The 13,019-nt window shown below is 36.5% G+C and overlaps 1 protein-coding gene across 1 annotated transcript in view; it reads right to left on the bottom strand.

Annotated features, from left to right (window-relative positions):
- PRKD3 (protein kinase D3) overlaps nt 1-13,019 on the bottom strand; it is an 82,246-nt gene that overhangs the window by 16,247 nt on the left and 52,980 nt on the right. The window contains exons 9-14 of the mRNA XM_046660531.1: nt 12,323-12,446; nt 9,750-9,827; nt 8,398-8,674; nt 5,283-5,335; nt 1,252-1,324; nt 72-178 (exon numbers count right to left, since the gene is read on the bottom strand). Of these exons, the coding sequence (XP_046516487.1) occupies nt 72-178; nt 1,252-1,324; nt 5,283-5,335; nt 8,398-8,674; nt 9,750-9,827; nt 12,323-12,446 (712 nt within the window). The remainder of the gene's footprint in view (nt 1-71; nt 179-1,251; nt 1,325-5,282; nt 5,336-8,397; nt 8,675-9,749; nt 9,828-12,322; nt 12,447-13,019) is intronic.

Here is a 13,019-nt window from a genome sequence, read left to right as displayed (position 1 = left end):
AATAGACTTGAATTTAAAAATTCATAAATCAAAAATTAAAACCAATACAAAGCAACTTTTCTTTTTCTTACCTGTAAAATAGCCACTTCATTACGGAGTTGACTTTCCTGTTTTGTGGGGAATCTCATCTTATCAATTACTTTAATAGCCACATCCCTTCCAGTCTTTCTATGTTTTCCTATTTTTCAAAAAAGAATAGAAAAGAAAGAAGACGCAACTGACAGCTCAATACAACACAAAAGCTTTACCAGGAGGTTAAGTTATCCACAGACTGAAATCGGTATGTATTTACTCTCATTTCTTTTCTTTGGCTTATTTTGTTCTTTCTCTTTCACTCACCTTTAAGAAATAAATTATGTTTTCCTTTATAGTAGTTGCCCCTAATAAAGATGGTTTCATTATCTGAAATGGCAGGAAATTTGAACTTGTTTGATGAAAAATAATCTACCTTATTAAATAAATAATAGTTAACCACCCTGACCTAGTCTTCACAGACTTTCAGAACAGAAGCATTGTACAAATGAATTCATTTTATTCGAGGTGCACTCAGTCAGCACAGTGATTTAACCACATATTACCACAAGCCTTGAGGCAGAAAGGCCAACTAGGAGATTACTCAACAGTCCTATCAAGGGAGGACAAGGATTTAACATTACTTTTCTTTTGTACCTTAGATCATAGCTTATAAAGTACTTTTACGTATATTAGGTTTAATTAATATTAACCCTGTGAGCTATGCAGGTCAAGTTTTATTAGCTCCATTAAACTGATGAAGATACTAAGGCACAGTGAAGTTAAATGACTTTGCCAGTATCGTAAGTCACAGAGGTGGAAAAGATTTCAGGTGTTCAGACACGATACAACATTCACACCAAGAGTAGACAAATGGTGCCATTTGTGTTGGAAAACAGTAGGGCGTACACTTCAATAAATAAGCCCACACAACCCAACATAAACTTCAAACCACTTATTTTTCCCACACACACATCTTTGTGTGTGAGCTACAACAACAGATAAAGACTACTGTGAAACTCATTTTCTGATTCCTTCTCTCTTTTTGAAGTTTGCAGTTGAAATTAAGGAATGAATACTCAGTTATACTGAAAAGGGCTTAGCTAAAAGGATGCAACTCAACCTTTGAGAAAAAAGCCACCTGACAAAATTGTGACAAGACATAAAGCTAGCAGATATTTTTAAATTTCATAAATCTTCTATAGTATGCATAATATGCAAAAGGCTGTAGTCACTTACCTCCATAAACGATACCAAATTGGCCTGAACCAAGCACCTCATCTGCAAAGATCTGGTAAACAGTACTGATGTCCTATTTGGGGAAGAGTGAGCAGTAAGTGTTATTTACCTCTGCAAAAACATGTCAATATCTCTGATTCTTTTCATTCAAATACTTAAATACATTTTTATGATAGAGGCAAGTAATTTTCATAACAAAATATTTTATGAAACATAGGTTTTCTATGTCCTAGAAAAGCCCAATTTTAATACTATGACTCTCAATGTGCAAGTATAATATACTCTCTAAGAAGACCTTCGGGGGAAAAAATGCTTTGAATAAAAAATAACATTTATTAAGTAGTGTTCTATAAAAAATAAAGTAATATAAAAAAATTGAGAATAGGGGCTGGCCTGGCGGCATAGTGGTTAAGTTCATGCACTCTGCTTTGGATTCAGATCCGGGGTGTGGACCTACACACCTTTCACCAAGCCACGCTGTGGCAGCATCCCACATACAAAATAGAGGAAGACTGGCACAGATGTTAGCTCAGGGCCAATCTTCCTCACCAAAAAAAAGAAGAAGAAGAAGAAGAAGAAGAGAATAAAGTATTATCTATTTTACTATTAAAGAGATTTGCTATCTTTGATTTGAAAGAAAAACTCAAAGATTCATATTACTGAGATTGGACTAATTTTGAAAGACTGATGAAAAGAGTATGTGTGAGAAAGTCTGTAGCTCAAATCTACTCCTCCATCTTCTTTCCTCCCACCTCTTCTGTTTTTTTTTTGGGGGGGGGTAGTGGTTGTTGCTGTCAGAATATTCTTGGAGGGCATTCTCCAACCCCCTCCACAGCTCTTCAGTCAAGGTCTCCCTTCTGTTTGGATATGTACTACAGTCTCCATGAAGCCAGGGACTATGTCTGTCTTATTCAGTGTTACATTCCCAGCCAGTGTCTGTCTCATGGTAGTCACTCAGTTGAATAAACTGAGTCTCCTAGACCTCAATTTCCTCACTGGCAAAGTAGATATACTAATATCTATCTCACTGGATCTTTAAGTGATTTAAATGAGAATACATACAAAGTGTCAAGTCCAATGCCTGGCATATAAAAATCAGCAATTCCACAAATCCTAATTTCTGTTTAAGTTAGGTAATCTTAAGTAAGCTACCGAATTCCCCGGGACTTGGTTTTCTCACCTGTAAAAAGGCATTGATCTACATCTCTCTTAAGTCCCTTCTAATTTAAAAAATGCCCGATTTTATGATTATCACCAACATTTACTGAGCTCTAACTAGGGCTCTGTGATAGGTAGCTAATTTGTAAAAGAGACTTAGTACTTAAGGGGCTTATGATATGGCAGGGGAAACAGAAAAATACATTTAAAAGATAAATAATTCAGGGCATCATATCAGGGTCAAAGAAGTTCTATAGCAGAGGCTATCCTAACACCTTTTCTTACTCACTCACCAGAATAACCTCTACCCTCCATGCTCTCTGAAAAGCATACATGTCCTGATGTCTACAGGATTATTACAAATGCTGTGGCTAGTCCCCACGTGAGTAACTCTTAAAAGTGAATTTGTTCCCAAACATTATGCCAAAGATACTTATTATAAAGATTACATGGTTTAAGTATTACAAAAAATTAAATATAAATAAATATATAAGTCAACAAAACATGAGAGATTTCTAGGAATACTAAGTAGTTTTGGCAAGTCTGTAAAGATGAGGTACTAAAACAATTGCTGTCAATTTACTTGTGAGCAAAATAAACACCACAGATTGCGGGAGTGAGGATTCTGTTCTCAGAATGTTTTACAAGTATCCTTGGTTGCACTTTAAAGAAATGAAAATTGGAAATTACAGACAATGCATTATGGGTGGAGTTGCATAATGAAGAATTTGTCCCTACTTCCTGAAAGGGAGACTCTAAAGCCCTGGAATTTCCCAAGTAACAGGAGTATCTCTGTTATTCAGGAACCCTTTGGATTACACCTGAGCTTATGCTAATGAGATGACTCAGGATGGCAGAGGGTCACCAGAAAGACCAACCATGTGATTATTTTTGAGCCAGTCCAAACTCAGGGGAGGAAAAGGGGGTAGGAGATTGAGTTTAATCATGGAGCCAATGATTCAATCAATCACACCTATATAACGAAGCCCTAATAAAAACTTTGGACACTGAGGCTCAGGAAACCTTCCTGGCTGGTGAACACATCAATGTGCTAGGAGGGTGGCATGTCCTGATTCCAGGGAGAGGACCCAGAAGCTCTACAATGAGAACCCTCCCAGACTATACCCTATGTGTCTTTAGTTGGCTGGTCCTGATTTGTATCCTTTACAATAAAGCTATAACTGTAAGGACAGCACTTTCCTGAGTTCTGAGTCATTCTAGCAAATTATTGAACCTCAGTGTGGGATCATGGGAATCCTCTGAATTTGTAGCCAGTTGGTCAGAAGTGTGGGTAACCTGGGGACCCCTGAACTTGTGTTTGGTGTCTCAAGTGAAGGCAGTCTTCTTGGGAACTGCACCCTTAACCTATGGAGCCTGCAAAAAATCAGGGTGGTTAGCATCAGAACTACATTACTATGTTACAGGTGTGGCTGATGCAAGAAAGACAAACTGGAACTGTACTTAGCAGACCCATACTTACAGAAAAAATCTTAGCCCTGTGACAAAAGCAAATGAATGTGCATATATATGTTTTTAAGTTACAATAAAAAATTTTTAAGGTCTGTGAGAATCATTTTTATATGCTTCCCAACTTTAATCAATTTTTTGTTTAATCAACCAAATTCTGATTGTAATTAAGTTAGATAAGGGAACATCCATTATTTAAATAAAAAATGCTAGAAAAGGTTCTTTCACAAAGACTAATTTTGAACCTTCTCCCTCCTCGGCTATGAATGGATATGTCAAGTTCCTGAAGGATTCTTCAAACTTTGTGATCTTATATTTTTGTTATCCCCCTTTCTCTCCCAAGGATCTGGTATCTATTCTACCTACCACTAGGACAACAGACACACAGATTCTACGTCCTTGAAATTCTCTATCTCTTACAACACTACTGGATATCTAGTCTTCACTGCAATCTTAGAAAACCCAATGACTGTTATATATTACAGAGCTGTAACAGCTGGATGCCCCAGGTGGAAGAGGAAGAGAGATTTTTATCAGAGAAATTTATGCATGGCGAATGAACAATTTTCTGACTTCTATGTCTTTCTACTGCAGGGGTTGGCAAAATATGGCTTGTGGGCCAAATCCAGCTTGCTGCCTCTTTTTGTATGGCCCCTAATCTAAGAATAGACTTTAAAATTTTAAATGGTTGAAAATAATCAAGATAATATTTTGTGACACGAAAATTATATGAAATTCAAATTTAAGTGTCCACAAATAGTTTTAATTGGAACACAGTCACGCTCATTCCTTTATGTACTGCCTACGACTGCTTTCTCACTACAATGGCAGAGTTAAGTAGTTGTATATGGTTTGCAAAGCCTAAAATACTATCTAGCCCTTTACAGAAAGTACCCCTGTTAGAATCCCTTACATGTACCTAACACGCACCAGCTAAACTGAATCTAGTCACAATTCCTTTCAAGTCCTACATTTCCTGCTCCCCTCTGTTCGCTCCTCTTGTTCCCTGTGTTTGCATGAAATGTTGCTCCCCCACCCTCACCCTCTCAGTACTCCTGTCAGAACTCCTTTGCATCTTTTTGGGCATCGCTCAAGTTCCACTTCCTCTGGCAAGCTTTCCCTGCTGACCCAACAAGATGTATTCTCTTTGAACTACACTGTCACTTTGCAATATTCTAATACCCTTATGAAAGGTTAACTTTCCTTGCCTAATTTAAGAAATCTTAGTTTCCTTCATAAAGCAGAACTCCTCAGGGAAGTTATCACTCACACAATCTCGCCTAGTGTCTTTAGGCAAACTGATCAATACTTTGGCAATGAACCTATTTCTCTAGTAAGATTGTCACATCTTATTTTCCTTATTTTGATCACCCAATTGTCATATTTTAGCTGTAGTTTTTACTTACCACATTCTCCTGGATCTGACAGTTAGATACAGAAATACTCGTAGACAAATCTTCTGTAAAATACAAGAATGATGCATGAGAAAAGAACAAAATTGTTAATATATGGCTTAATAATATTAAGGTTTACTGACATGTGAATGCCCACAGCATATTAAATTTTAAAAACTGGCTAACGTAGTTAATATAATTGCATTCATAAAAAAATTTATCCATACACAATTATTAATCCATCAACAAGAAACTGGTTAAATAAAATATGATACATCCATACAAAGGAACACTATTTAAACATTTAATGGTGTAGAACTTTAAGTACTGAGTCAGAAAGCTGCCCATGACATAATATTAAGTCAAAAAGGAAATTGCAGATTAGCGGCATTTGAATTAAAAACAAACAAAAAATATGATTACTTCTGGTGAGTGAGAGAGGTGGGGTTGGAGAACAAAGATTTTAGTCTTTATATACTTCTATACTACTTGCATTTTTTTAAAAAATAAAAAGCATACATTACTTTCATGATAAAAAAATTTAAAACTAGGTAAAATCTATATACTGACATTGAAATATATCTGATATATTTATAAAATAGCACAGAGTTGCAAAAAGGAACACACAGAGTATGACCATGTGTTTGGTGAAAATAAAAATAACAATACAGTACAGATAGTATATGCTCCCTCTCTTCCCTCAAGCCCTTCCCAAATCCAGAAATATAAAGCAAATGTTAATAATGGTTTTCTGAGGGGAGTGATAAAGGACTGGGAAGGGGGGCGGGTATTATGCGTGTATAGGGAGGGCTTTCTCATTTTAGATTACTTATTTCTATAATGTTTAAATGTCTGTGTTATTTTGGTAAGCAAAAGAAATAACTGACAAGAGGGGCCGGCCCGGTGGCACAGCGGTTAAGTTCGCACATTCTGCTTCTCAGCGGCCTGGGGTTCGCTGGTTCGGATTCTGGGTGCGGACATGGCACCGCTTGGCACGCCATGCTGTGGCAGGCGTCCCACATATAAAGTAGAGGAAGATGGGCACAGATGTTAGCTCAGGGCCAGGCTTCCTCAGCAAAAAGAGGAGGACTGGCAGTAGTTAGCTCAGGGCTAATCTTCCTCAAAAAAAAGAAATAACTGACAAGAAAAAGAAAAGGGAAACACGGAAAGTGAGCAAGAGACTAGGTATCAATCAGGTAGAATCTCAGAGACAACGCAGAGAAACAAGATACGAAATTTCCTTTATAATCCCAAATGTAAAAATATAAAACTTCATTAACAATGAAATGTAAGAAAACTATGCATCAAAAATAAGTAAAATGACAGTGAAAAATTCCATTTAAAAATATTAAGTCAATTTTAAAATATCTTAAATAATTCAAATATTAAAAATTAATGAAACAAAAAAGGCACAACATCAACAAAATTAATGTGTCTAAAACTCTGCTTTTTGGTAGTTCCAGTTTCCTAATTTAAGTCAATATTTTGTTTCAAAGGCTGCAACTATCTAGCTCCATCCAGTTTTAATTTCTATTGCTTCCTAGAACTCTGCTCCAGATAGGCTGTTACGTGAACAGCGAACCGCAACAGCAGCAGCAACAACACAATAGTATCACTTACATGTTAGGAAGTGTGCTAAGTGCATTACGCGCATTTATTATTATTCCTGCTTTAGACTAGAGAACTGTAGAGACCTAGATCACAGAGCCAGTAAGCAGCAGAGCTGGGCTTTCATTCTCCAGAATCCTCACTCTTCACCCTTCTGCAATTCAGCCTTTAGGGACTCTCAACAATCGGGAGGAGGTCCATGGATGTGCTTGGGAAGGGTCCCTAATTATACATAAAATTTGTGTATGTGCTTAGACTATTTTATGGAGGAAACGGTCAGTGGTTTTAATTAGAATATCAAGAGTTCTGTATAAAATCCTCCAAAACTTAAGAAGCACTGTGAATATCCTCTAAGAACATTCTCCCTCTAAGAATCAATATTAAACACCAAACATGTTCATGGTCATTATCTTTGTCCCTTTGATCACACCAGTCTCCTCCACTAGAGTAACACTACGCCTCCCCCACTCCCATTCAGCTCTGCCTGTCCTGACATACTTGAGAGCCAAGGTCAGGGTCCAAATCAGGTTTTTCAATCACGAAGTCTCTGCTTACTCCTCCTATCCATATCTGAGTTCCTGCGTAATGCATTACTGATTTTTGCACGCTACTGCTTTATGATACCATGTAACACTTCCTATGTATGTATTCCTATCTCTCTTAATAGCTTTTAAATTTTCTGTATTTCTTTGGTATTCTAGCTCAGAGCCTATGCATAATGCCAAGAAGAGCTGCACAAAATAATATATCTGAACTGAAATAAAATACATTTAGAAACTGGCTGATACCTATTTCAATTTAAATATGTCTGTCTAATGAATGAATTATGTTTCCCAATAAATAACACAATGCCAATAGGGGGAAAGTAACATTATACTACAGCTTTCTGATTAAGTGTTCACTTGAACCTTTATCAAATTTAGGTTTTATTTTATAAATTTTCTTGGTGCAAAGACCATGTTTTTCAATAAATTTTTAGTATTTCTGAATGCTTAAATTCAATTAAAAGAAATACAGCATTTCTGACTTCACAGATTTTATGAGTATGATGTGAACCACAGCACTTTACAGCCTATTTATATCCCACCATGAAGCAAAATATTAATACTGATAGTTTATGTAATCCGATGAGAGTTCATGGATGCTAAACAGTGTTCTACACTTTATCGGTTCTCTTTCATTTAATGGTGACAACCCTTAAAGTAGGTACTATTACAGAGAGATACAACCCTATAAAGTAGGTATTATTACAGAGAAGTAAAGTACTTACGTAACGTCACATAGCAGGTTGGCAGAGGCAGGATTTAAATATAGAGAGACTGACTCTGGAGCCTGGCTCTAGGGATTGTATAGATACACTATAACCAACATAATTTCATAAAGGAATTAACTAATGTTACTGCTTACTAAAGATGAAGCTTAAAATGAGCATTAAAAATACATACAGAATCACAATCACACCCACAAAATGCCTAAGAACCAATGGGGAAAAGAAACCACCACCAAGCTCATTGCTTACTGTGATCTTTCCCTTGCCCGGGAGAAGTGCAAACACTTGCTTGAGGGGTCACAGGCATGAGAGCTTGGCGAATTGCTTTTTCCCAGCTCTGTGCTACATCGAGTCCAACTCCAGAGGCAGCAAGAACAGAATTGTGAGAGCTGTCCCCATTGTTCTCACCAACAAAGTATACCATAGTATCAGTGATGATTTCAAAACAGTGTGGGTTGCTGCCTTGTGAAATGTTTGTGAAATCTTGTGGCGAAGATATGCGGAGAATTTCTGAAAGTGGAATTTCCTGAAGTAAAAAATTAAGCATTGGAAAATATGAATACATCTTTGTTATTTTCAAATTCACTAAATCAAATACATGCATTTCTAATCAATGCCATTAAGATGAACACAAGTATGTGGCACAGGGAACACACAGTCAAGTCTTATGATAGTATCCGCCTTGAATGATGTGCATGTCCAGCAAGGCCAGAGGGAGAGCATAGAGTCTAATAACTAAGCCAGTGATTAAAGTCTGAAGCAGGTTATTAGAATGCAAAGAAGGAGAGGATTTAGGAGGGCAACTGCCACTATATCCAACACTTGTCACTTTCCAACTGTCATTAAATCAACTCAACAGCTACTTCTCTACCGGCTGCTGTCTGCAAGATAGAACCCCAAAAGTATGAAGCAGAAATAACAGCAACAAAAGGAGAATGGCAGTATAGGTTGTTTAAGCACTCTATTCTGGTTCCGTCCATTGGGGTAAACTGTAACAGTCATTTATGTTTAGTCCACTTTCTAAGGCAAAAACCTATTTTAAAAAACCCAACTCAAAGCTCAAAGCAAGTCATTAGTTTCTTTTCTCTTTCTTACTCAAACAATTGCTACATTTACAATCTTATTTGGTATCAGTCTATGACGTGGTGAGATGTAGAGCAATGCCAAGCAAAGAATGCTATACAAAGGAGACAGAGCCAAAAGAAGCATTTGGGAACTGGGGCCTGAGTTACAATGGAAGGTGAGAGAAAGAGCAAATACCACGTTGGCCTCTTCTGGACAGGCAATAATCATGGGACTTTCTTAACGGTCTAATCTAAATCACAGTGCCCAGAAAGAATGCAGCATCAACCAGACAGGCAGGTTAAAAACAAAGAAACATACAATGAAAAACTACCTTTGGTGGGAGGGCTGTTACAGAGGGTGAAAAGGAGGGGTGGGGGACAGTTGCTTCAACAAAGAACTTAGTACTTCTATAAACCATATCAGGCAGAGTTGTAGTAGGTATATTCCAATATAACAACCAATGGATATTATTTAGATACATTCAGAAAACATAGAATATTTTAATATACATGTTTTTTAAAATGTGAAATCTGTACCTTATAATACTTTGATCCAGATTCGTTTTGAAACAATGTTAGACATTTGCTGTCAAGTCTCCAATAATGCCTTTTTCTCTATAAAACAAAGAGCATAAAACTGTAAGTTTCAAAAATAATGACTCCTTTAAAGTATCTGTACTTTCGTTTTCCTATCATTTTTATTCATAAACCTGTACTTTTGAATAAGCTTAAAATTCATGAGGTTCAAAACTCTGAAAATATAAAAAGGATATATAATGAAAAGTAGACTCCCATCATCACTCATCCTACTCCTACTCTTATGCTAGGCAAGCAATGTTATTAGATTTTGGGGAATCATTTTAGAGAATTTAATGCATGCACATGCAAAATACATATGCATCTCACACACACACATCGATATATGATTTACCTTTGGACTAAATTTCTAAAGGTTGGCTCGCTAGGTCAAAAGATATGTGCACAAGTAATTTTGCTTGACTGTGTTAAATTATCCTACACAAGATTTGAGCCAATCTATAGTCTTATCAGCAACACGAGAATGCCTATTCACTCACACCTTTACTAATGCAGTATGTTGTTAAACTTTTTGACCTTTGCTACACTAATAAATAAAAACTGGTATTTCAGTGAAATTTTAAATTATTTTTTATTTATTTTTTTTGGTGAGGAGATTCACCCTGAGCTAGCATCCATTGCCAATCCTCCTCCTTTTTGGCTTGAAGATGATTAGCCCTGAGCTAACATCTGTGCCCATCTTCCTCCATTCTGTTTGTGGGATGCCTCCACAGCATGGCTGATGAGTGGAGTAGTTCCACGTCCAGGATCCAAACTCGCCAACCCAGCCACCAAAGCAGAGTGCACAGAACTTTAACCATTCAGCCATGGGGCCAGCCCCCTAAATTGTACTTTTTATTAAAAACAAGATCAAGCTCGCATGTTTAAGAGTCATTTGTATTTCCTAGTCTGTGAACAGTCTTCACCCTTTTTTTGCCCATTTTTCTATTATGTTGTCATTTTCTTATCAATTTATTGATACTCTTTACACACAATTGAATTAATCCTTGTTTGGAATGAGTTGATCCAGTTTATCATTTGTCTTTGCTTTTGTTTTTTGCCATGTAGAATTTTTTTTCATGTCTTTAAATTATTTTTTAAAATTAAGACTTTACTTTTTTAGAGCAGTTTTAGGTTCACAGCAAAACTGAGGAGAAGGTACAGATTTCCTACATACCCCCTGACCCTGTACATGCATAGCCTATCCCATTATCAATATCCTCCATCAGAGTGGTACATTTGGTACAACTGATGAACCTATATTGACACATCATAATCACAAAAGTCTGCAGTTTACATTACGGTTCACTCTTGGTGCTGTACATTCTACGTATTTGCACAAATGCACAGTGACATCTTTCCATCATTATGGTATCATATAGAGTATTTTCACTGCCCTAAAAATCCTGTATTCGATCTGTTCATCCCTACCTGTCCCCGTCCCCTAACCACTGATCTTTTTACTGTCTCCATAAGTTTTGCATTTTCCAGAATATCATATAGTTGGAATCACACAGTATGTAGTCTTTTCAGACTAGCTTCTTTCACTTAGTAATTTTAAAATGCCTCTATGTTTTTTCATGGCTTGATAGCTCACTGCTTTTTAGTGCAAAGTAATATGTCACTATCTGGACGTGCCATAGTTTATTTATCCATTCACCTACTGAAGGACATCTTGGTTGCTTCCAAGTTTTGGCAATTATGAATAAAGATGCTATAAACCTCCATATGCAGGTTTGTGTGGATGTAAGTTTTCATCTCCTTTGGGTAAATATCAAGGAGTGTAATTGCTGGATCATATTACTGTAAGATCAGGTTTAGTTTTTTAAGAAACCACCAAACTGTCTTCCAAAGTGGCTGCACCATTTTGCATTCCTACCAGCAATGAATGAAGATTCCTATTGCTCTACATCCTCATCAGCATTTGATGTTGTCAGCATTCTGAATTTTGGCCATTTTAATAGGTCTGTGGTGGTATCTTATTGTTGTTTTAATTTGCATTTCCCTGATGAACTATAATATGGAGCATCTTTTCAAATGCTTATTTGCCCTCTGTGTATCTTCTTTGGTGAGGGATGTATTAAGATCTTCGGTCCATTTTTTAATTCGGTTGTTTGTTTTCTTACTGTTCAGTTTTAAGAGTTCTTTGTATATAGTGAATAATAGTCTTTTATCAGATGTCTCTTTTGCAAATATTTTCTCACAGTCTGTGGCTTTTCTTCTCATTCTCTTGACACTGTCTTTTGTAGAGCATAAGTTTTTAATTGTAATCAAGTCCAGCTTATCAATTATTTCTTTCATGGATAGTGCATTTGGTGTTATATCCCCAGATCCTTTTTGAATCTATACTGCTCTACCAGTTTGTAAAGACAATACATTAAATATTCTGCCTTTTAAAAATTCTTACAAATGTGACTACAGTTTCAGTGTACTATAATTGTTAGTCTTAGTACATATCTCATTTTGATTTAAAAAATGCACAAAACAAAGAAAGAGAGTTTCACTATCACATTAAAACGTCTGTAATTACTGACCAGGGTGTCTCTGCTGGTGTAATGGACCATCCACCCTTCCTTCACCATCGTACTGCTCTTCCTCTTTGTGTGCTTGATGGACTGTACGACCCTCATTAGCGGAATATTATTGCTTGTTGATGGACTAAAAAATATTTAAAATTTATGATAAATATTGGTAGTTTCAATTTTTAAAAATCATACAAATACTGTAAGCTCTTCAAGCCATTTTTAACACAACTGAGCTAAAATCTTTAAAATATCTTAGGAACACAAACAATGGCTCAAGAAGAAAATAAATTATTCTGGTTATGATGACACAAGTTGATTTATGAAAGATTAGGATAATACTCTAAGTCCACATTATTTGTCATGAATATTTTCTGGAGGGTCACAAAACATAAGCAAGCAACAGAGCAGAAAGCATCCTCCCCAACTGGAAGATCTGGAGGCTGGGAGAGGGTCTCATTTGGAATTGTTGTTGAGAATCTTCCCGTCCTAGGCAGCATGATAAATTAGTAAATTCATATCAAAGCAAAAGGCAAGAACAGTCATGTGCTGCAAAGTGACGTTTCAATCAATAATAGACAGCGTATATGAAAGTGGTCCCATAAGATTAGTGCTGTATAGCCTAGGTGTGTAGTAGGCTATATACCACACTCTATGATGTTCGCACAATGTTGAAGCTGCTTAATAATGCATTTCCCAGAATGCATCC

Source organism: Equus quagga, chromosome 5 (assembly GCF_021613505.1).
Source record: "Equus quagga isolate Etosha38 chromosome 5, UCLA_HA_Equagga_1.0, whole genome shotgun sequence".
NCBI lineage: Eukaryota > Metazoa > Chordata > Mammalia > Perissodactyla > Equidae > Equus > Equus quagga.
This window is presented reverse-complemented; position numbering and strand designations above follow the sequence as displayed.